The sequence below is a fragment of the Lepisma saccharinum genome, chromosome 3 (assembly GCF_977018435.1).
Source record: "Lepisma saccharinum chromosome 3, izLepSacc3.1, whole genome shotgun sequence".
Taxonomy (NCBI): Eukaryota; Metazoa; Arthropoda; class Insecta; order Zygentoma; family Lepismatidae; genus Lepisma; species Lepisma saccharinum.
The window spans coordinates 84,318,571-84,344,081 of NC_139231.1; the positions used below are offsets into that span (position 1 = coordinate 84,318,571).

Below are 25,511 nucleotides of genomic sequence, written 5' to 3' on the forward strand. Positions count from 1 at the left end.
TACTTCATGTGATGGAAAACTGAAGACAACTAAGCAAGATATTTTCTCACTCGACCTATTTAAATGAAATTTAAACTATCGGCCGTTACGACGGTTGCTTCGATCGCGTCCTTTGGCAACGGCAATTCTGAGGAAGAACGCTGATTCCTGATTTCATTTTCTAATGCAATGTCAGCGGAGTTTTTCCAACTCCGCTGAAGGATGCTGTCGCTTTGGTTTGAGTTGGTGTTTTAAGTCCACTTTATGCACAGTAATGCTAATCGGGACTGGACCTACAGTTTAAAGTGGGATCCGAACCACTTGTACCTCCACCGGGTATCGAACCCGGGACCCCTTGATTACAAGGCAATGACGCTACCACTGCACCATGGGGGAGGCCCAGATGCTGTCGCGATGAGCTTTTAAGAAGCTCTTTTTCAATGCTTCAGCGGGACCCTTTTTATAACGTGATTAGCTTATTTATTTATGATGCCTGGGTCCTAGGTTCGATTCACATCTGCGGCGTGATACGACACACCGCTCTGGGGCAAAAAATTAGGTTCACGTAGGATAGTTAAATTTTTGTAAACCTGCTGCTTAAATAAAAAGAATGGGCGCGACTACTCATCCTGGAGGGAAGTTAATTTCGTTTGTTAACCTGCTGCCTAAATTAAAAAAAAAAAATTGTCGCGGCTACCCATCCTGTCCGGTCAAGGATAGAAGAAAGTATATTTGAACGAAAACCAGAGAACATACAAAAAGGCAAGAATGGGTATACAACCAAAAAATAAACACAACATAATATCATGCAGAGCCTAATTCTAAACTGCTGGGTTACAGACTGAACCGATTTGCGGTTCGCAAGACTGACGGCTTATGAATCTTCGGTGGCGCTGACAGAGCAATCTCTCGTGTCAGCGCTGACGACGAACTTATTTTTTCACATGTCACTTGGCACGTGCTGAAGCAATTGACACCGGAGCACACGGAAGATAAAATGTATCCTTGCTTCCTGGACAAGGGTACTTCCATTGCACATCGTTCGGAAAACACGGAGATTGTTTATACCCCGTTAACGGGGGGGATGTCTATATCACCTAAAAAAAAAACTTGGTATCAATACCAAAGAGAAAAAAAACATGGAATAAGATACAATGGTAGAGACCTGAAGGGTTCACAAGCAATGATATTTTTAAATATCGTACACAAAGAAGGTACAATTGAAATATTTAATATATGTACATGGGGTGATTTGCTTCCCAAAAAACCAATGCCTTTTGATTTGATACACATAATTTGAAAAGGATTAACATTAGTGGCAGAAATTTACGTTCAAATTGTTTAAGTCTTTCTGCCGGTCTGAAAAAAAACTTTTTCCTGATGGTACACTACAAGTTTGTGTTTTTGACATATAGTCAGAGGGAAACTGAAAAAAAGACAGTTAGCGTTCTTTATGCATGGCTCAAGGATACTCCATTAGCAATGGCGATGGCGAGCGTTCATTGCTAATGGAGATTGGCAAACTGTTCTTGAAGATCCGGCGATGGGAGTCGAACACATGAGCACACAACGACGCGACACACACTCAGCTGAGATTCTGGAAACTGGAACGAAGGTTATCCTATAAGTCCGGATAACGTCACCGAAAGGCTATTCCTGGAAGAAAGTTCTGGCTCGCGTACAGTGGGAGTACAGGAGGAACAGACACGCGAAATGTCACTGGTAGAGTGTCCATTTTCACAGATTTCAGTATACGGCGTGAGTGAGCGTTCGGAGGTCCACCAAGAAGTGGCCGTATGAAGGTCGAAGGTCAATGAGGAGACCCAAACACAAGAACGCGTGTGATGTATATTTTTGCAAGCCTGGAACCGGTGTGGAACCCATGAACATGTATGAAAAATCTTGGCAATCTGGAAAAGGGAGGGGGGGGGGGGGTAACACTGTTGACTGCAAAACTAGGTGCTGTCCTCTGGGTTCGAAGTGGTGCACTGGACGATGCACTTGGAGGGGAGATGTGGTGCGGAGATGGGCACTGGGCCAAAATGGTGAACACTTGACGAGGGGAAAGGGGCATCGTCAGATCCTAGAGTGGACACACGGACAGTGGCGGCCACGTGAATCCTGAAGTGTGACGCGGGCACATTGGCAAACTGATGCAGGGACACTGGGCGTTGCTGGTCACGAAATTAAGGACTCTGGAGGGGGGGGGTCCGATGGTGCTGGGTCCTCCATGGCTCGGGAACCTGAAGAGTAGTGGTGGGGCCGCTGGTGATATCTGGTTACAAGCCCCTGTGGGAAGTTGTTGGCCACACCCCTGGAGCATTCCTGGGGGGGTGGCTGGGATGAACTGATGACACTTGGGGGGGGTCATCTGGCTGTTACTGTTCTGAAACGGGGGAATCCATTCGGTGGTCCTGGTGAGTGCAGGCACGAACAACAACTGGGGCTTGCTAATTCTGGACAAGTTCCGGCGATTGCGGCCCAGGGACACGACGCTTAGCAAGATGAACCCTGGAGGGTGTTGATCGATGCACTTTTGTCCTGTAAGAGGCGAGGCCTCTTTTGTAGTAGTCCTGGATAGTCTTCTGGCCGTGACGTAAGGGGAGGTCACAGCCTCCTGGAGCACTCTGGAAGTGTGGAATCTCATCCTTCATGGGGATCCAGATCCGCCTGTGAAAGTCCATGAATAAATCCGGGCCTCAGTTGGTTGCAAGGTGACACGAACATAGGTTAGCATGTAGGAGAGAGAAGTTAGTAAAAACAAAAGAGGTGATACCTGTTCAGTCATTTAGATGTCCCTATCAGATCATGCATTTCGCAGTGGGAAATGTATGAAAAAAACGCGCAAAACCTCCACTACGTATATAGTCTAAATGGGGGATCGTTGATGGGCTATGACAGCCTTTGGCCACTCGCTTGCTAAGCGAGAGGAACGTTGTACGAAAAAGGGGGTAGCTCTGAAGAGCAACGTCGACACTCAAACTGCAAGGGGACTAGTCCCGTAAATAAGATCACACGGACATATATTTAAAAAACACTATCCGTATCACGCCGCAGACGTTAATCGAACCTAGGACCCGGGCATCATAAATAAATAAGCTAGTCATGTTATAAAAAGGGTCCCACTGAAGCATTGAAAAAGAGCTTCTTAAAAGCTCATCGCGACAGCATCCTTCAGCGGAGTTGGAAAAACTCCGCTGACATTGCATTAGAAAATGAAATCAAGAATCAGCGTTCTTCCTCAGAATTGCCGTTGCCAAAGGATGCGATCGAAGCAACCGTCGTAACGGCCGATAGTTCAAATTTCGTTTAAATAGGTTGCGTGAGAAAATATCTTGCTTAGTTGTATTCAGTTTTCCATCACATGAAGTAGTTACAAAAGAACTCCGTTCCTAGTTGTTTTCAGCATACGTTGAATCCGGTTATCGCGAGAAAGCTCCACAGGCATCATAAGTTTAGAAAAAGGAGCGAACGAACGATCGGGAAGTTAAAGTTATCGTTTAGAATATCAGTCTACGAAAGTACAGAGTTTGGAGCCCGGAGTTGCTCCCTCGTCCGTTTTCTTACAGAGTAGGACCACGTCGATCCAAGGACCAGCGGAGAAGAGATCGCCATAGAACTTCAGGTAACGAACATTCCTTATGTCTTTCCTCCCCCAGCCTATTCAGTCAATGGTAGTGTTTTTAAATATATGTTTGTGTGTTCTTATTCACGGGGCTAGTCCCCTTGCACTTTGAGTGTCGACGTTGCTTTTCAGAGCTACCCCCCTTTCTTACAACGTTCCTCTCGCTTAGCAAGCGAGTGGCTAAAGGCTGTCATAGCCAATCAACGATCCCCCTTTAGACTTTGTACGTGGTGGAGGTGCGGGGCACGGCTGCCCTCCCCCTGTGGATCCTCCGAAATACGAATGATAGTGCCAAAGGTTTCATCCTCGCGCTGATGAGAGGCAATATCAATGGTTTAATCCTGCATGAATAAAACCGTGGTCTCTTCCAGTTCTGGCACGTCGTCGGTCGGTTCGATACCAGTATCCCGTGACAAGGGGTCCGCCGGATTTTGAGTACCGCGGCAATGGGAAACCGTAAAAGAATATTCATCTGTCGATAAGTACCAACGTAAGAGTTTAGGGGAGCGAGATTTAGTGGTGCGCAGATACGTTATACTTTTGTTATCGGTAAACAAAAAGAAATGGCATCCTAAAAGAAAGAACCTGAAGCTCTTGAACGTATAAAGAATGGTCAGCAGTTCAAATTCAATGATCCCGAGCCTAGTCTCGTGATCTTTCAATTTTCTTGAGCAATACGCACAAGGGAGTCACGCCCCTTCAGAGTTTTGTTTCATCAATATCCCGGAAATCGCGGTAGTCGATGCATCAGTATAAACCCGAACTTCTTGGTCAGGCTTATACGGCAAGAGAACGGGGGCCGTAATTAGAGCCTTTTTTAATGCTTCAAAGGCATCTTGTTGTTCCTTTTCCCATTGAAAATGCTTATTCTTTCCTACCAAAGCCTGAAGCGGTGCGGCACTGTCGGAGTAGTTTTTAATATACCGCCGGATGTAGGAAGTAAGACCGAAAAAGTGGCACACCTGATGCATGGTTTTGGGCTGGATGTAGTGTGTAATAGAGTCAATAATCTTATCCGAGATAGAATAACTGAAAGGGCCAACCCGTTTCCCGAGGGCAATAATCTGGCTATAACCGAAGGAACATTTAGAAGGGGTAAGTTTCAAACCGGCCGCCTCTAAACACTTGAACAGTTGTTCGAGGGTGGTCAATAAGACCATGAACTCGTCGGCAAAACAGTGCAGATCATCCATGTAGGAGGCGAACGTGGAAGGATCCATTTGTGCACAAGCCAAGTGAATCGACCTTGTTAACCCGGCGGGACTCGTGCTGGCACCCATTGCAGCAAAATTAAGTTAAGGGAAGATTGTTCCTCCAATGACCAATTCGTGATATGCACATAGGTTTACCAATCTTTCTTCATTATCATTTATTTCTCCGAAACCATGTTTCCCCATTATATGTTCCAATCCTTCATTTTGCGAGCCTACCTTGCCATTCATGTCACACATGAGGATCAAAATATCTCTCTTCTTCACATTTTTTATTGCATCATTTAGTTGGTGGTAAAATTCACTTTTCCTCTCAATTTCTGTCGTCTCTGTGGGAGCATAACATTGTATTATTGTTATATTTCTAAAGCGGGTTCTAAACCTAGCTGTAATAATTCTGTCGGAGATAGGTTTTCATTCTATTAGGCTCTTCTTTGCCAGTCTGTTTAGAGTATCCCTATGCCATTCCTGTGTTCTGCATTATCTCCTATTTGTCCTGAGTATAAAATTGTATTTCCTTCTTGTGTTGTTATTTCACCAAAGTCTATCCATCTCACCTCACTCAACCCAAGAATTTCTAGTTTGTATTTTTTAATTTCTCTTTCAACTTGTTTTAGTTTTGAACTTTCTTTCAGAGTTCTGATATTCCAACATCCTATATTCGTTTTCCTTTTAACATCAAAGGTTGTCATCAAGGCATCCGTCCGGTTTCATTTCAGTTTAGTTTCTTTAATATAGCAATTTAAGGTGTGCAGGTTATTGGCCTACGGGTCATTCCATGCCAAACGATCCAATGGTGGTTGCATGACTATTTTAGAAAAAATTCATTTTTAGTACATACGTTTGTACATGTTTCTAAATATCAAAACCAATGTTTTAAAAACAATATTGTCTTTAGTTCTCCTGCGGCAGCCATTTTTCCAACATGGCACATGGCTTTTTTTGCTCATGTAGCAGTATACGGAAACATGCTCATGTAGCAGTATACAGAAACCTTAATATCTGAAAAACCATTAAAACTAGAAACCTGAAACAAAATTCAATTTGTAGCTAATGAAGTATACTTTCTATGATATTCATGTATGTTTTACTCAAAATTACGTCATGGGTACAAAAATTATGGTGGAAATTGGGGTAACAATAGTTAAAAAATTGGATTTTTAAGCCCAATTTTTCAGTGAAGGCTTTTTTTTTTCATGTGTAGACCTGCCTGCAGGGTGGCTGTAAATAAAATATCAGTGCTTAGAAATGCACCCCTTTTTTACAGCATGGGCTCAAACATGGCCGTTCATTGAATTTTGATAGTTTTCGGGGTCAAATATCTCAGATGGGTCCTCTTGAAAAATTCTGAAATTTGACACAAAGGAAGCCCTGCACGAACCTAACTCACAGTAAAAATCTCAACTTTTAGATTCAACTGGTTTTGGCCAATATGAGGTAACGTGTGTCACCTAATTTCTGACGTTGCAAAGTAAGGTTAAACTACATTCCATACTTAGAATAATGAAGTCTTTTGTTTTTCTTTTTTAAATTTGGGTTAAATAAAGGCTCAGAAAATATGGTAACATAAGGTTTGAGTACTTGACTTACCAAAAATTGAAATTACAAGGTATGACAATTGAAAATCTGTGAAATCTCATTGCAAAAGGTTTGATTTGTTAGGTAGCCATGACCAGTTGGTGTTGTCAGCTCCAGTTTCCTACTCATTCTCTTTGTCAAATTAGGCAGAATTATTTGTTCTTTCACTAAGTTCCTAAGTAAATTATCAGAAACCTTCAGTTCATCACATATATTTTTTCTTGATGAAGTGGTAGCAATCAAACTGATCATTCTGACCTTTTCAACGTTAGTTTTCGCTAATTTACATTTTTCTTCTTATAATTTCAATTATATGATTGTTTTTCTGCAATCAGCCTCCTCAGTTTTGAAACAGGAGATACATCAAAAGCAGAACAGCCTTCATGCATTTCCTTTAGTTTTTCGTGGGTTGGTACAAAGACATCATTTCCATTCTGGCATTTAAGTAAGTCACTTTCTCCAGATATGAAAATTTTACTCCCAACATGTCAGGCATATTGATGTTGCTGAGCTTACTTGACACTTTTTTGCCTTACCATATGATGCAAATTGATTTTGAAAATTCCCTTACTTAACTTCTTCTTTAAGTAGTACTTCTGAAGATCACAACATACTTTACCATATAAATAACTATTTTCAATGGTATTTGCATATTGTCTCTAAGTCATCCACCTGTAGTCTTGACCCAAGAAGTGTTTTATCATTTTCATTGAGTTCGTTAGTTAGGTCTTTGGACCCTTACCAAAAGTGTATTTATGACAGTCCCTTCCTGTTAAAAATTCTACAGAACACTCCATTTCCAGTCACAGATAACGAACATTCACAAGTCACTACTCTCGTCACATTAGGCAAAGAGTGAATGACAGCAGACATTGTCCATAAAAAGGTCAACTACAGGCTTATCTCACATTCTATCAAAACATGTCTCTGAATCTTCTGCTGTGCATGACTCACATCTACTTCAACGTATGTATTTTCTTGAAAAATAAAAATACGTGGAAAATAAAGTAAACAAAAAATAATATATATTCTACCAACTTTAACCCTCCAAAATAAATAGCCTACTTACAGTGGAGTACCCAAAGAGGGGTTGGTGGGGGTCATAACCCAATACCTTTGTCGTAGTATCGTATCATGCCCAAGGCATGACTCGAATCCAGGACCCCGGGCGCCATAGTCCGATAGTCTAATCATTTCATAAAAAGGGCCCGAGTGTGAAAGAAGCTGGAAAGAGCTTCTTTCAAGAAAATGCCACTTGTGATCTTCAGCGGATGTAAAAATCCGCTGATACGAATTCATCCGGAATCGCAGGGAAGAAACTGCAAACACAGCTTTACGCTGAAAGCACCGTTATTGAGAGACGCGTTCTCTCAACGGCCGAAGTTCGAATTTCGTTTAAATAGCTCGGGAGAATATTTCTCACCCCCAGTCGGTATCTGAAATCTATCGCGTGCACAGTTAGTGCCTCGGAATTATACAAGTTGTTGAACTAAGAAAGTTATGGCGTGAATAGTTGTTACCTCCGATTACCGAACGTTACAAAAGGAGTTACAGCGAGGAGTAGTACGCTATCGGAAAGGAGTTTTATTTCAGGAGAGTTTCATCAACGAACCAGCGAGTCGATCGTCACTTCGAGATCTACAGGTAACGAACGTTCCTCTATCCTTGTCTTTCATTTTCTCTACACCCTTGCCAGACCAGTCAATTGTAGTGTTTAAAGTTAATCGTGAGTGTTCTTATTTCACGGGGCTAGCCCCCTTGCTTGGTTAAGTGTAGACGTAGCTTTTCAGAGTTATACACCCTCTTACGATACACCTCTCGCAGCCAAATAACTTCGAATATCAGGCTTCACATAGCCTATCTACGATCCCTTAATTGGAACCACCGGGTGTTTGTACGTGGTGGAGGCGCCCGGGGTCCCGGATTCGAGTCATGCCTTTGGCATGATACGACACACCTGCCTGGGGCAAAAAATTAAATTCATGCAGGGAAGTTAATTTTTTGTAACGCGAGCCCGGCCATACCAGTCAACTCTAAAAGATGATTTATTTACACCAACCCAAAAAAAATTACTATTATACAAGGGTGGGTGTAAGGAAAAATAAATTTTACACACAACCAAATATCATGCACTTAAAGATCTTAACATGCTGGATTATAAACTACATTTATGGCACGCGTACTACGCGGGTTCAGTCATTACCTTCTCAATATGAAAGCCTGATGGCTTGCTCCGGTCACGTGAATAAACGTCATCAACTGGAGGCGAGATAGCTGCCATGTTTGATTTGCTTCTTCGGAATCAATGTTGGACCTTTTTAGTGAATATGGAATTGTAATGCAAATTTAGGAACTGTAATCGAGTTTATATGATGTGTAAATATGCTTAAATGTGCAAGAGGTATGGTGTATAAGTGTTGTGTGCTCAATTGCAGAGGCAATTACCAATGATGAAAAAGGTAAGAGTATAACGTTCACATTTCTTCAAGATGTTGCTGAAAATGAGAAATGTTTAGGGCAATTCCATGTGATTCGGTCCCTACGAAAAGATACAAGTTAAGTAACAAAGGTTTTATACTCATAAATAAATAAGAGTAATAGTTCATGATGTAAACATTTCATGTGTACGGAATAGGCATCTATATACTTTAACCCTCCAAAATAAATAGCCTACTTACAGTGGAGTACCCAAAGAGGGGTTGGTGGGGGTCATAACCCAATACCTTTGTCGTAGTATTCCATAAACAATTACGTCAAAGGCAGGATAATGTGGCAAAACAAGGCTGTATACTAAAAAAAGTATATGTAAACCCCCCCCCCTCTCTCTCTCTCTTTCGAAATTCCTGAACATGCCACAGCCTATCTTAAGCTGCATGTACTGCTACTTTTAAAAAATGTGAGGGGGCTCAGTTTTGGAGCTGACAATACCAACTGTTCGTGGGTACCTAATAAATCAAATCTTTTGCAATGAGATTTCACAGATTTTCAATTGTCATTCCTTGTAATTTCAATTTTTGGTAAGTCAACTATTAAAACCTTATGTTACCATATTTTCTGAGCCTTTATTTAACCCAAATTTAAAAAAGAAAAAGAAAAGACTTCATTATTCTAAGTATGGAATGTAGTTTAACCTTACTTTGCAACGTCAGAAATTAGGTGACACACGTTACCTCATATTGGCCAAAACCAGTTGAATCTAAAAGTTGAGATTTTTACTGTGAGTTAGGTTCGTGCAGGGCTTCCTTTGTGCCAAATTTCAGAATTTTTCAAGAGGGCCCATCTGAGATATTTGACCCCGAAAACTATCAAAATTCAATGAACGGCCATGTTTGAGCCCATGATGTAAAAAAGGGGTGCATTTCTAAGCACTGATATTTTATTTACAGCCACCCTGCAGGCAGGTCTACACATGAAAAAAAGATCAAGCCTTCACTGAAAAATTGGGCTTAGAAATCCAATTTTTTAACTATTGTTACCCCAATTCCCACCATAATTTTCGTACTCACAATGTAATTTTGAGTAAAACATACTTGAATATCATAGAAAGTATACTTCATTAGCTACAAAATGAATTTTGTTTCAGGTTTCTAGTTTTAATGGTTTTTCAGATATTAAGGTTTCCGTGTACTGCTACATGAGCAAAAAAAACCATGTGCCATGTTGGAAAAATGGCTGCCGCAGGAGAACTAAAAACAATATTGTTTTCAAAACATTGGTTTTGATATCTAGAAACATGTACAAACGTATGTACTAAGAATGATTTTTTTCTAAAATGGTCATGCAACCAATTATTTAAAAATTTGTTCATTTGACATGGAATGACCCCTACAGCATCCGAGCTTGCTGATGGGGCTGCCACCTGGAGCATCCAAGCATGCTGTTTTCTGTCAGGGTTGTCTCCCTTAGCCTTCGAAGATCCCTCTTCACCAGAAGGCACTGGTTCCCTTTTTATTCAACCCCAGAAGGGAGGGTTGCCTCATTCACCTTCTGCGCCGTTCCAAAGGACTCCTTCTCTGCCGCATCAGCCGTTGATGTCTTCGCTGTAACCCTGGCAAGGGGCCCTTACAAGGTGCTACCATCCGGAGCCAGATGGACCAAGGTTTTTTAAAGAGGTATTACTCCTCTTGGTTTTCCGCCTCCGCCGTTGAGATGGTCATTCATTTTCTTCCGCCTTTGGAGCCGTTAGGTTGCTTCTTACTCTGGCTCTTCCTTGCCAGCCTTCCCGGCATGGGTGACCCTACAAGTAGCAATGCTACCGCTGGTTTAGCCTGACAAATCATTAGAGCACGCAAGCCCCATCACCAACTACAAGGTCATGCAATCACTAGGTGGGGTATTAACATGTAGGGTGCAAGAGAAAACTTTATGGTAATAAGTCATGGTCAGTTTGCAGAACAATACTTGTGTTTCCCACTTTACAGTAGAACTGATATTGTTTGTTTTCTCAGTTAAGGCATTTGTGCCAATAAAGCAAAATAATGTAGAATTTTCCCTGATTATGGATTTTCCCACTGTATACCTTTGGCTTGCATGTATGCTCACCAAACTAAAGGTATGGACACACAAAAATTATGTTTCTTGTTCTTGTCAGCAAGTAAAGACAAGCGGTACCAAGCCCAAGGAAGAGTTGCCTTTTTTTCAAGTGTTCATGCACACAACAGAACTTGGTTGGTTCAGTTTACTTGGCACCTACAATCAGACAAGAATGTTGTTAAACATGTATTTCCGACACTTGCAGATAGCCTGACAAATAACAAGTAAGTTTTCTCCCATCTTGTTGAGAATGTAATTAAAAGTGCTGACTTCTGTTTTGGTAAAGTTAAAAGATCAAATTTCTTGCCAATTTTTAAGTATGGGAAAAGGTGATGTTATTCTCCATATCTCCATAGTGGACTTGTTAGCATGGCATACTATGATACCAAGGGTCTAGGTTCGAATTGCAGCCTGGACATGGGTGTTTGTTCTGAGTGTCCCATCATTAATGTCATCATATCAACACTCATCCTCATTGTTGCAATTAGCCAAAAGTGGCATAAAAGTGACATAAATTAACCAAATCAATAAATCAATCCAAATCTTTGTTGCCTGTGATTAATTTCACTCACTCCTACTCTCCTTCCACATAGAATTTTAATTTCTGTATTTTCGACTAGAAACAGACTATCCTTACGGGAAACTTTCTGCAAACTGCACTTGTCCCATCTTTCTACATTGCCACTGTGCATTGCATCATTCCTTGATGACACACATAGGAGCGTACAGTCCGCAGTGTAGATGATATGATCAGCACCATACTCCATCTGCTTTTACACCCTCAAGGCTGTCCCTCCCAACAGGTATTTATAGATTAGAAGATGAATGAGCCCCATAACTGCTCTATACAGGGACATGATTAGAAAAATTCCCACCTGACCTGAGAGCACCCACCCCTGGAATTGAACTGAAGCCTTCAGCATAGCTGTCGGATGACTTAACAACTGAATCACCAGTGCTCTGGGTAAAGCTGTTCAAACATATATAAATGGCAATAAATAATATGTTAATTGTATATGTTGTATGTTACTGGAATTATGTCTCATGTCTGAATTATTATGCCATATTGCTGTATTAAGGCTTCAGTCAATTTAAACATATAAAAATATTTAACAAACTAAATAAAATAAACAAACAAATTACAGTATACTGCAGCTTTGACAAAAAAAAACATAATGGGTCTGACTTAAATGCTAATTTTATCCATAAATGTCCCCTGAACTGAACTGGTGCATTACTGTTTGTCGTTGGTCCAACTCTGACAAATAAATTAAAAAGAAGTCATGAAATTGCAGAAGTTATATAGAGACAAATAGTGCAAGATAAATCCAAGAGCAGTTTATTTATGTATGGTGTGTGTAGCCAGTGACGTGCGGTGATGTCGACCCTTGGGGTAGCAGTCAGTGGCGTGCTCAAGGGAAGGGGGAGGGGGGACTTGGTGTGGGTCACACCCCTCCCCCCTTTAGGGCCCAGTATTCTTAAAAAAAAAGAATGTCAATAACATGAAAAGATTGCCAAATGATGAACGAGTACTAAAAAAAGTACACGTAAACCCCACCCACATTCGAAAATAAAAAATGATTTGATTTTTGACTACTAAGCCAGAGACCGTGGGTTCGAATCTCTGATTTCATTTTTGTTACTTAGCGTCGCTTTTTTGTCACATTTGGTTAATTGCGAAAATGATACGATAAAATTAATGAAGGGACAAACACAAAGAACACCCATGCCCAGGTCGGGGTTCGAACCCGGAACTCCTATTGCCGTAGCACGCTGTGATAACCACTCCTCCAAGGATGGTTGATTTCATGTTTTAAGTACACTTTATGCACAGAAACAAAACAGGTAACAAAACACACTTTTTTGTAGTTTCTTCAATAATATTCATTTGGCTTTTTGAGTTCTGAGATACATTTTTCATTCCAAATTATTTCATTATTCACTGCAGAGTATAACACATAGGACAAGAATGCGCACTCATCACGGGTTCGAATCCTGGCCTGGATTGTTCATATGAGGTTCCTTCATCAATTTCATCATATCTTCACTCATCCTCATTTTCGTGATAACCAAATGTGGCAGAAAAACTAAGTAAAATAAACCAAACCAACAACAATATGAAGGCCCGTTCTGTTGCTCAAATAAATACATCCGTATTTATGATTGTTAGAGACCAAGAGTAGTATATTTAAATAATAATCCTTTGCGCAGCAGCCCTGAAGGTCCTTGGCTTACCTACCGACTGCCGGTCTCCCTTCCACACTTTGCTTCGTCACCTCTAAGCGTGGAGATCTGCAACCAGTATTGGAATAGTCGGGGGGTCAGCCCGACGTATCCCCAGCCTTTATAGTAGGTTTCCAGGACCGGATTACGCTTACTCATTCGAAGCTCCCCAATTTCCTCACGATGGTGGGTTGCCACCGGCCCTATACGTAGGCCGAATAAATTCCGACCAGAGCCGATTCGAACCCACGCAGTCCCGCAGAGAACGATCTCAACTACTAAAATGAGAGTGAGAGAGAGCCCGAGCACATATTTGTAATTTAATCATTATATATTCCATACTTAAAAAAAAACGAAAGTATAACATTATTGTTTGCACATAACACGTTCCCATTTCATAAATAATAAAACTACATCCCATATTATACATACATATTGTACAATATGTAAAAGGTTGTGTAAATACAGAGAACATAACTACTGCAGAAAATTTTACCCTGAGATCTTTAGAGGATTTACAAAGAAATCTATAAGAAACGAATCCCCTATCTGTCCTATAGGAGATAGACTAGGGGACCTGAAAGCCTGGGCTTTCAACCATTGCTGCGTGAGGGCGAGGGGACAAGAGAGTTAGAGGTAAAAATCTTCCTTTTTCATTCGGGTGGCCATTTTTTTTTTATATATACCTGGAAACTGGTCAGGCGGAAGAAGAGCGAGCTAGGGTAGGGTATCCAGCCAGCTCAGCTTGGATCACACCGATGGACGAGAAGCACGTGGAAAAGAAAGTGTTGCATATGAACTGCGACTTTAACAAGACAATACATATTGTGATTTGAATATAATTAGAAATGTGAGATTGATTGATCTATCTCTGCTAGACTAGCTACTCCTCAGTGCACGTCACTGTGTGTAGCTCTGTGTTTTAACAAACTTTTGATGTACATAATCGTATTTGCTATTTATATTTTGTTAGCTAACATGCTGCGTTCTTTTCTGATAGGAACCGAAGAATGTTTGGTGCCCTTATTGGTACTCTTCAGAAGTTCAGACAAGAGGAAACTAGGATGAAAGAAAGAGTATGTATCATTTTGCACAGTATGCAATGTATAAACTAGAGTAAGGAGTAAGAAAGAATGATGGTGACATGGTTGTTTTGCTGGGATGACATATTTTATCAGCAGATGCCCTAGTACCTAACTTCAAAATGAATGAATACTTGTCATGTCGCTTTGTTGTCCATTCCTACAATTGCTGCATCTCAGATTCGATTACCTGTTGAGCCACACTTTTCACTTAACTTTTTCAGCTTGGTATAAAATGATAGTTTACAAAAGAGAGAACATGTTTAAAAAATGCAAAGTAGATGGAAACATATGTAGGGTGTAATATTTCATTTGTAATGGTATGAGGGGAAAATTATATACACAAATATATAATGAAAATATTTACATTTTATTGATTGAGCTAATTCTGTCTTTGTACATACCACTAGGCATCCATTCTAAAATATGAAAATTAGATTTTTAAAATAACAAGCCTACTTTCAGTGGCATGAATGTGTTATCCTGAAATCAAGCTGTATTTTTTTTAGTATGAAGGTGGACTGTGCATATTACAGTAACCCCCAACAAACTCTAGGCTATTTTTAACTTTTCATGTATGTATGTGTTGGTGAATGCTTGTTACTAGTACTAATCATGCTCTAATGCTTTCTTTTCGGTACAAATAGAAACAAGCATAGAATCTTTGTGTAGCAGTGTGTCTTCTTTACTTATGAAGCTTTTATCAGATTAATTTATTTTCCTTGTTCATTGTACAGGAAAACCTCATTCATGTGATATTGGATAATAGGAAGTGCCCTATAATTAAAAATTCTTTACATTCCCCAGTTCAGTATGGATAAATCAAAATACAGATAATTTTTATTTGAAAGTTGTTCACAAACAAAGAAACTAGTTTCACTTAACTTGAAATAGACACCTGCAGCAGGCAACAAGGAAAGATTGAACTTGGAGAGAGCTTTTTTTTTTTTTTAACTTACTTGAACTTGACCTTGACTTGTTTACTTGTCCTAAGAGCTGCCTGACAACTTACATACTTTGTTACTGTGCATGCCAGGTGCTGTAGGCACACTTTGAAGACATTCATCATTGCCACATGTGAAATACAAGTTAACATCCCAGGAATGTTCCAAAATACAGATGTGTGGTGTGTGGAAGTCTCCACCACCTATCTCTATGAGAAGTCAAGTTTCAGTAGATTTTGCAAGTGGGTAACTGTTGGCCTTGTAGCTAACAGCTTTCTTTCAAAACATGTTCTTTGATCTGTGTATTACTTCATAATAAAGGAATTCTCAAAGCCAATACAGGCTGCCAAATAATGTTAGGTTGTCAATAAACACAAGAGTAAATAATGAGCTGCCTTTGATGTGTAAAATTAAATTAAACTTTAAATTATTATTCTATGTTGGATGCAGTGGCGGCTCATGGTCTGGCTCTATGAGTGTGCACTTTAGTCTCTCATCCAGAAGTGTTATACCACCCCTGTGAAATACTCGCACCCGTTTCTGCGTACATAATGATGCTTAATACAATTGGCAACACAAGTTTTGATCACCTTTCACTGAAAATGAGTCTATGACAAGAGTTATATTTCATGATTTTTTTAACACTGATTTTTTTACAAATTTCAAATATTTCAGAAATTATTCAGCCAATCACGAGAAACGTGATGTTATTGTGCAATGTGTAATTCAGCATTCAATAACCTGATAAAATCACTCAAAACATAGAAATACCAATCTACAATATCAATACTATTGTCGTTTTGCAAAATATTTCGTAATAACTTCCTCCCCCGCTCCGCTGATATTAATGAACAAGGAGAATTGGCGTACAGCAAAGAAGCCAATCCAACTACCACATGGAGGAAATCAGTTCTGATCTATCTAGCCGTTGTTTATTTCTAATGACAGACTGATCGAACCAAGCAAATCAAGCAAAATTAAGAGAATAATAAATGTTACTTAAAGAAAATTACAGTACTCACTCAGTCCACACTGCTCTGCTTCGTACTTCAGAATTTTTCCTTCCCTTCTGTCGTATCCATATATTACTTCAGTTGCTACAGGCTTTGTGGCTAACATCCCTCCAAAAATTTAACGTTAAATATTAAGTCTCTGCTTTTGCTATGTACAGTTTACCTATTCATCATGAAATCAAACACTTCGCACTGAAACAGGTACGACCTTTTGACAACGCTAAACAATTTTGCAATGCAGTAACAGACGACATACAATGCAAAACAGCTGACTGACTGATACACGCTCCCTCCACACAGGTTGCTAATTCGGCTACTGCGCCACAGAGACAGTTTATTTTGGCCAAGATGCACTAAGCAAACGCATGCTTAAAGCACCCGTTTTGGTTTCAGTTGCCCTCCCCCCTTCCTTTTCCTCCTCTGCCCTGTCATGCTCGGGACAGAATGGGAGGCACAATATTCCATCAAAAATTCCCTTTTCTAAAAAAACTCCCTCAATTTGCAATGATGTGTAGGTTGCCTCGACTCCGTTACACGATCCCCAATGGAATGGGTTTGCAATACTACATTTGCTCGCACACAGATCGCTGCGTTCACGGCCTTCCTATATGATGCAACCTCCCCTTACACGGCACTCAAGCCAAAAGACCCAATCAGCATCCTCTAGGTGACTGCTGCAACAGCGTCATAGGGAGCAAAACTAACATTGAGTTCAAGCCCCAAGCATGGCTCTGTCTATGCAGGTTGATCTCACTGATCACACACAGGCTTCTCCACCATCTCTCTTGGTGGAGCGGCGTGGGAACACTTGATGTTTCGAAGGAGATAGAGTTCAATAAATAAGTATAATAATAATGATTTGCATTACAGATTTATTTGATTGTGCACGTGCAAATAGGCAGAATCCGCTACTGGTTGGATGGCTAAACTGTTACGTGCCATTAAAAAAGCTCATTCCCTCTGTATGGTATCTTTAAACACCAGAATAGCAGAGTATGAAATTTAGAAGCACCTGTTCGTTGTTTTTTTTTTACTTTTTTGGGTTGGATGAGACACTGTCCTGGCAAAAGAAAATCTAAACTGATATCTTTTCTAGCACTCTGCAAGACTGCCTCTAATGTAAACAAGTGGAAACTGTTTACAGCAAATATATCAAGTGGATGATCCTCAAGGTGTCAAACTCAGGGCTACATGTGATAGTTTTGTTTACAAAGGCACATTAAACAATGCTGCTCTAGATAATCCCCTAATTCATACTGCTGTGAGCCAGTGGCATGGAGTGACATTTGAACTAGGGTACCCAAGACAAAAAAGTGATATGCTTAGTGAAGAATTTTCCAACCTTTAATAACAACACTAGAGGTTGTATCAAATACATTCAAGAGTTTATTATGCATAAAGAAGCATTTCTGCCTTATTTTTATACACTGTAGATTAAGGGAAGCAGAAGTTATTTTAAGCTTTCTTTATGCACACAAGCTAATTGAAGCTAGTTTAAAATAGGATGTGAATTATTGAAACATGCCTTAACGAGGAAACTAATCCAAGAATCTTTGCTGTAAAGATATGACCTTAACCGTTTGAGTCCCAAGGCCATTTTCACATGTAACCCCCTTGGTCCCGAGCCGATTTTGAGCAAAATGCAGAGTTTCAATTAAATGAGTGTAGATCGGAGGTTAACTGCCCTAGAGAGATGAGTGATATACCGTTGTACGCGGAATGAACCAGAGATTCATACTATATGAAATTTAAGCAAATTCGGTGTATATGTGGCGGTGGGGATGGGGCTAACTCTCAAAATCCCAAAATTTCGGGGGGGAAAATGGGTTCCCCCCCCCCAAGAAAAAAATACATGACAGTGGCGACATACACATGGAAATGATCGCTGACATGTCAGGAACACACAAATATTTGCATTATTATCATATGACCAATGTAATGTGAGTTGTATCCCCAAAAGGAATGGTCAGCATGCCACTGATTCAAGCTTCAAAATGCAGTGGTACCTTGAAATGGCTTTAGCTCAGAGACTATTTGCCCTGGAGATATGAACGATATACCTTAAAGAAAATAAGGGGTTTCTCCCCCCCCACCCCCCCGAAAAAAAGAATATGAAAAGTTCAAAATGCACATAGAAATTATCGCTGGCATGTAAGAAACAGAAAAATATTTTCATTTTTGTCATATGACCAATATTACGCGAGTTGTACCCCTGAAACAAAAGGCTTGTACGCCACTGTCTCAAGCTTCAGAATTGAGCGAACTGAACTGCAGTTACATTGAAATGACTATAGCTCAGAAACTAAATGCCCTAGAGATATGAAAGATATACCGTTGTACACAGAATGAATCGCAGATTCAGACGATATATCATTTATGCACATTCGGCGTACATATGGAGGGGGGAAAGGGGGGAAATTCCCTCAAAAATACTTTTCTTTAAAAAAAATGGTGTATCCCCCCCCACCCCGAAAAAAGAATGTCAAAATGCAAAATTTATGCAAATTTGGCATATATATGGAGGGGGAAGGGAGAAAACTCCCCAAGAATGTCCTCGCATATGGGCACAAAACGACACCTATGCACAACATTCACGAAGGAAAAGCTAGAACACAGTGAAAAATGAGCGCCGATTCTTGCAGCTGCTTGAAATTCTATTTTTAGACAATGCAGGGTAACCCGTGTTGCAACTTGTGGACACTTGTGCAAAAAAACAAAGGTTTCCTTCAGCGCGCTTCGAAATTCCATTCCCACAACGCAGATTCAACAACCAGTCTTCCCCCATCCCCTCCCCCAACCCCTGCTTGCACCCTCACGGAAAACTTTCATTTTGACATCGGATACTGATAAACAAGCTTCCTTCGAATGCAGTTAACAGGCGGGAGTGAAAAGCATTGCTTTAGAGCAGTGGTTTCCAACTTCAAAAGGTCCGAGGGCTAAAATTATATCCAGCAGTCGATTGGCGGGCCGCATTTTTTTTTGGGGGGGGGATTAAAAATAACAAAGATTGTAAGTACTGAACAGAAAATTGAGGCCGATCTGCTTCTTTCATTAAAGTTTGAATGTCCACTTCAATTTCTGTATTTGAAAGTCTCAGAAGGTGAAGCTGTGAAGAATCTGCCAGTCGGCTTCTGTAGCGGTTCTTCATTAAAAAAAAGAAAAAAAACACTTTCACACGTGTATGTACTGCCGAACATCGATGTCATTATTTGCCCAAAACTACGAAGGTTTGGAAAGCGTTCCTTTGAAAGGTATTCGAAAAACTCGAGCCCCTTTTCTTGCCTAGTTTGAAGGAAATCGCTTTGCAAATCACACAATTCAAGTAGGAGAGAAAAGCTTCTTGTTCTTTGATCTTAACGCCAAGAGGATTGCTAAATAGTTGGATGCTGCTTTTAAGTTCTTCAAAATCTTCAACTCTGGAGTCAAACTCGTCCATTATTTCTTTAATATTTGCACTGAATTCAGAAAAGTCCAGTGTTTATTCATCTTCTGCTGCGCCAACAGCTTGGAAAATGGACCAGGTTATTCCTCTCCAAAGTAACGTTGAAAATCATCAGTTTATTACGATTCCCTGCAATTCCGCATAGCGAAGGGGTTGAATGCATGGTGTGAAGAGAACGTTACGTCACTTTAGATTCTTCTGATGATCATTATTGACTGCAAAATCAATTCTACCTGTGATATTGTCTTTCTTCACAGAGCTTCCGTTCATTTAACAGCAAAAATAGAATGTATTTTAATAAAATTACATGAAATTAATATATTTTGCAAACAGGCTTCGCGGGCCGCCAGTTGGAAACCCCTGCTTTAGAGCAACAAAGCCCGTCTTCCTTTGCTGGCAAAAATTTGACCTTGAAAAGAGACTCAAAAGAGAAGTCCCTTTTCCTGCCTTTTCCCCTCCATTTTCATGAAGAAAAAAAAGGTGCAAGAAACATTTCTGTTAAATACATGTGTTAGGAACAATATATATTAAAAAAAATCGAAATTCTAGCCAAAAATAGAAAAGTTATAATGTAAAAACTACGACCTTGACACAGCATCTCGATCGAGATGCTTGGGACCATGAGGGTTACATTTGGGTATCTTGATCGAGACGCTTGGGACACAAAAGGTTAAACGCTACCAGAAAGATCCAAATGTAAAATATATGAATATTTTATTCACATAATTCGCAAATATATTCTAATGGTAGCTATGTACAGTCCAGCAATATTCAACTTTGATTAGTTCCTTCATTTAGTGCAATAAACATTGAACCAGAACGAAATGACACAATGATTTTTCGAGCTTCAGAATAGCATGTTATAAATTTGATAAATCAATTGCAGTACCCCTACTATTCTACACACCTTTCTCAGAGGAGACAAACAAACAAGGCCAACAATAAAGTTTCACCGTTTTCCTATTGCTAGTTTACCACTCTGTAGTTATATTTTTTTTTTCTGATAATGTTTGATATATTGCTTTGTAACTCATGCCTGAAACAAATCCTCCAAATTAGGAACATGCCTCCCATTTCAGATTCTTACCGAAAATCCCCTCTCCAGAGTGTCATTAATAACTCCCGATTCCTATCCCCTCCCGATTCCTATCCCCTCCCTCTATTTTATCACTTAACTGCATTGATAAACAATAGAGATCCTGCAAATAATATGAACGAAACACTCACTGCAAATTTCACAAGACAGAAAATCTCGAAGATCAACCTCCCACGCTAGCAAGTGTCTTCAAACCTCGAAATATGTAGCCACACATTCTTGTTGATGAATGGATCAGAGTTGCCAGTCAATTAAATATTTGGTAGAATAGACAATTGCGCACTCACATAGAAAATATGCCAGCATGCAATGGTATTCATCCCAACACACTTCAAAAGCTGAAATAAATGTTAGGCACAATATAACATCCATTTACATCACTTTGCAATGTCAGGGGAGGGGGGCATTCGAATCCCATAGTGAGTAAGCATTATGTTTGTGTTTACTTGTGTTTGTACTTTAATTAATTTATATCGTAGAGTCAACAGTCAACACCCATTCTCATCTACCTATAAGCTGAAATGCAATGTGTGACAAATTAAATGTTGACCTCTAGAATGAGTTCATTTTTTATAATGTCTTTTCATTGCAACCCAGCACAGTGATCTATCTACACATGAAAACTAAACATTGCAGGTAAAATATATGTTGACTACTACCAACACTGAACACAATGCCGAAATATTTGGTACCCTCGATGCTTAGAATAGGGAAACAAATGCAGGATGGGGTGAGCATGGGCAGACCTAAACATATGGTCGGGGCTGATCAGAGCCAATGGGGGTACCTTCCAAATTTCTAAAACAAAACAGAAGCAGCAGCGTTTGCTTGGAGAAATCAGCAGAAACCGCGGATCGGGTGGGTGCTGGCAGCAATGAAGGCACAATCAGGATCATTTATTGCCTTCAGGAGGGCCAGGCTACATGAAAAAGGCAGCAGCATGTTCTTGCAGAATGTGGAATTTCTGGCAGTGGAAGTGCTTTTGGAGCAATGATAGTTGAATTTTCATGTTCAGGGAAGGCGATAAAAATACTTAATTTTTTCTTATCGTGTTGTGGGCACACATTGCGTACCTTGCATACCCAGAATGCGTGCCACTGCTGCGAGCTAAGGAGAGAGAGAGAGAGAGAGAGAGAAAAAAAACATTGTCTCCTCTTCTATATAAAATGCAATGGGATTCACACCCACTTCCAATTTCCACTTTAGGCATAGTCTTAGTCAAGCAATGCACACCATTATGAAGAATTATAATTTCTGCATCTTATTGACAGATAATTCATTTACTGTGGTGTTTTGTATATAAATTAGGGATGGAGCAGATAAATCAATACTCTATCAGTATTTAGTGATACAGGTTTATCGATAAAATTAGGGATGGGTTGATATGAAAATTGGCAGATACTGATAACGTGACGATATAAAATATACAGATAACCAATATTCTACTATTCTGATATACGAGGGTTATTTTTTTAAATAACTACCATCTCTTCCGTCATCTAAAGACCTTCCTGGGTGGCAAGTGTTTAGACACTGATGAAGTGAAAACGACCGTGAGTAACTGGCTATCATCACAGGTGGCAGAGTTCTATGAGGAGGGTATCCAAAAACTTGTAGTTCGTTATGACAAATGTTTAAACCAGCAAGGAAATTATGTAGAAAAATAGAGAAGTGTATGTAAATTCAGAAAATAAATGTTCATTAACCTCCTTAATAAATGTGTTTCCAGGTGATTGTAATGCAAACGATGTTGCATATTTAGACATTTACTCTTTTAAAAAGTAGGGCATGGAGATTATCCATAAAAAATTACACCAAAAATGGCACAATTTTGCACTAAATTATTAAGATATTTATAGATATATATCACATTGGTAATTTTACCGATATATCTATATCGGCTGATACCAAGAGTACTGATTAATCAGTCCCATCCATAGGTAAAATTGTGGATATTTTTGTGATCTCTCATATCTATAAATACTGGTACAAAATTATGCCATTTTGTTATTTTTTTATATACACATGTGCTCCTTCAAATGACAGCCAGAAATAAATGCAACATCTTGTTATGTACATGTGTTTTTTGTTGCCTGTATATTATAATTAGTTTTTTTGTTCTTTGTATAGGATGAGAAAAGGGCAAAGGTTGAGAAGAAAGTGGAAGATGCAGCTAAAAGGGAGAAAGAAGAACTGAAAAGAGAGAGGCAAGAGCTGTTTACAGAGAGAAAGCGTAAACAGGCAGAAATAAAGAAGATAGAATTAAAGATGATACGGATGAGAGAGGTAAGAAGAGTTTTAGATACTATATTTAGGGCTGAGAGGATACTCTTACCCATTTGAAAAATTTAAAGTTGTTCACAAATATTTCATAAGTCTATGAAATCCACTTAAGCCACACAATTTTGATGAGAAATTAATGAAAGTTGAAACTCCAGAATAGTATGTATATAAAGAATTTGAATCATATTGAAAACACAGACCTCCTTGTTGGTGTGGTGGTAATGCTGTCATAGTGTAATCAAGATCCTGAAGTCAATCCACAGCGGCTTTTACTTAAACTAGGTCCAGTTCAAATTAACCTATCTGACGTTAAATGAGCTTCAGTTAAAGAACTGCATGAAATATTTTAGTATGATTGTTTCTTTTTTTAAGAGGGAAAAATGAAATATGATACAGGGGATCTACACTTTGTAAGACATCCTGAAATACTTAATAGAAAATATATGAAAGACATAAATATTGTTATATGTTATACTTTCCTTCCAGCAAGATGAATGGGAAGCCATACACAGACATTTAATGAACTTTATTCAGACAAGGACAAAGCCAGCACTCTTTTTCCTTCCAAAGATTCACAATGCGAAGACGGAAGAGAGGCTGGTAGGCAGTCAGAAGGTGGTAGCAAGTAAGTCTAGTAGTTTTTTTTAGTTCTAAGGAATGAAATTTGTTGTTAAATTTTCTGATTTGTGATCTGTTTTATTTTTGTTTCTTCATTACTGCCTCCAAAGCATAAGTTCTCATATTTACAGGATATGTCGTTCTGTTGTCAGCATAATCTAAACATGGATGTTTTATTTTCACGCTATGGGGCATTTTGTGCTTGTGTCCTGATTATTTATAAATATGTGTTAATAATTTTGAAACCTTTTATTTTAATTTTTGATGTAAGGTACTTTTTCTACTAAGAGGGTCTCTGCTGATTTCATGAAATTAAGTACATCGTGTGCCCTTACATTTTTATAAACCCATGTACCTGTCATTGCATCACTCTTCATTAGCCAGTCACTATTCACCACTTCCCATTTACCTGCATACACTTAACCTTGATAAGCTACGTTGATTTTTTTTATCCATTGTATTAGTTAATTTCTTCGCTGATAGATTTTTTTCTGTGTGCAGGAATGATCGAGAAGAAACGGCATGACCTGCAAGTGGAACTGGAAGCAATCGAGAAGAGAGGAAGGTGGCGGCAAGGCTTGGAGGGTGTCGAAGGGGGAGGGGAAGAGAGTGAGGAGGAACAGGAGGGAGAGGAAGGGCAGGAGGAACTAGGGGAGGGTGAGATCGGTGACAAGGAAAACAGGCCAGAGACAGTGGGTGAGTATTTACCATCCTCTACTTTGTAATGATAATGATTTCAGAATTACAGTCCATTTGTATTAGTTGTGAACGCCATCAGGTGGAAAAAATTCAAAAAGACCTTCAAAAATAGAAATGAGACAAGACTAGATCGTTCAAGACTTGTCAAACTGAGACAGAACTCTGTTGCACTGAGAAATTGAAATCACAGACATGAAAACTCCCTCTAATTCAGTCTCTTTACATTGCAAGCACTTGCAGGTAGTGGCGGAGCGACTACCTTCTCTCGTGGGGAAGGGAGGAACGAATGTTCCTATTTTTTGTGTCCAGAGCCAGCTGATCACTTAGTATTAGATGTCAGAGAGAGGTATCATCATTTATTCTTATGTTCACAGGTGATTTATTGTTGGTCAGGAGAATCAATGAGTGTTTTAGATGTAGTGGAGTCATGCTCTCCATTTTGGCCATCTGGGGGATAATGGATCCTTTACCTTCCCTTTTCTCATTAAATATTTTTCTCAAATTTGGCATGTCTGAGCCAGATGGTCATCAATCTATCAAGATCTGTAAACTTGAGAGGGGGTGAAAAAAAAAACATGGTGCAACACAATTATTTTTTTCACACAAAATTTTGTATGGATAAAATTTGTGGAAAGGGTGTAAATACGAGCTCTGTAACGAAGAGTGGGGGGGAATGTATTTGGAGATGATGCATGTCTGTAGCAAGAGCCCTACCAGAAATCAGTGAACAAACAAAAATTGTTTACATTATTTTTTTTATTTTTTTTTCTCTAGAGTTCCCTCTGTGTACCATCAGTATACATTTCTTCATTTATATTTGTACTAGTGGATAAGTGCATTCTGACACCGGAGCATGAAATCAGCCTTGTGAACTTGATTATGAAATTATTTTACTTTTTGGGGTGCTAAAGTAGACAATCACAGTGTTTTGTTTATGAAAAGTTTGCACGTTGCCTTATGCCCTTTTTTTTGAAATTTTATGTTTTAAACTGCCATGTTAACATGTGGGAGTAGCATGTGATTTTTGTTCACAAATCTGCTTCCCAGTTGATGAGATTCATACAAGAACAAATTTCACAAAATGTGACTGGGAATATACAGTGCGATCGAAAAGTCCCCGCACTCATACTTTGAAAATATGCTACGAGGTCAGTAGGCAACATGAGTTGTCAACGTTGTTAGTAG

At 39.5% G+C, this 25,511-nt stretch overlaps 1 protein-coding gene across 1 annotated transcript in view; it reads left to right on the plus strand.

Moving 5' to 3' along the window:
* Pnn (desmosome associated protein-like protein pinnin) overlaps positions 1-25,511 on the plus strand; it is a 49,366-nt gene that overhangs the window by 19,558 nt on the left and 4,297 nt on the right. The window contains exons 6-9 of the mRNA XM_083118927.1: positions 14,150-14,225; positions 22,857-23,012; positions 23,496-23,634; positions 24,129-24,323. Coding sequence (XP_082975053.1) covers positions 14,150-14,225; positions 22,857-23,012; positions 23,496-23,634; positions 24,129-24,323 — 566 coding nt within the window. The remainder of the gene's footprint in view (positions 1-14,149; positions 14,226-22,856; positions 23,013-23,495; positions 23,635-24,128; positions 24,324-25,511) is intronic.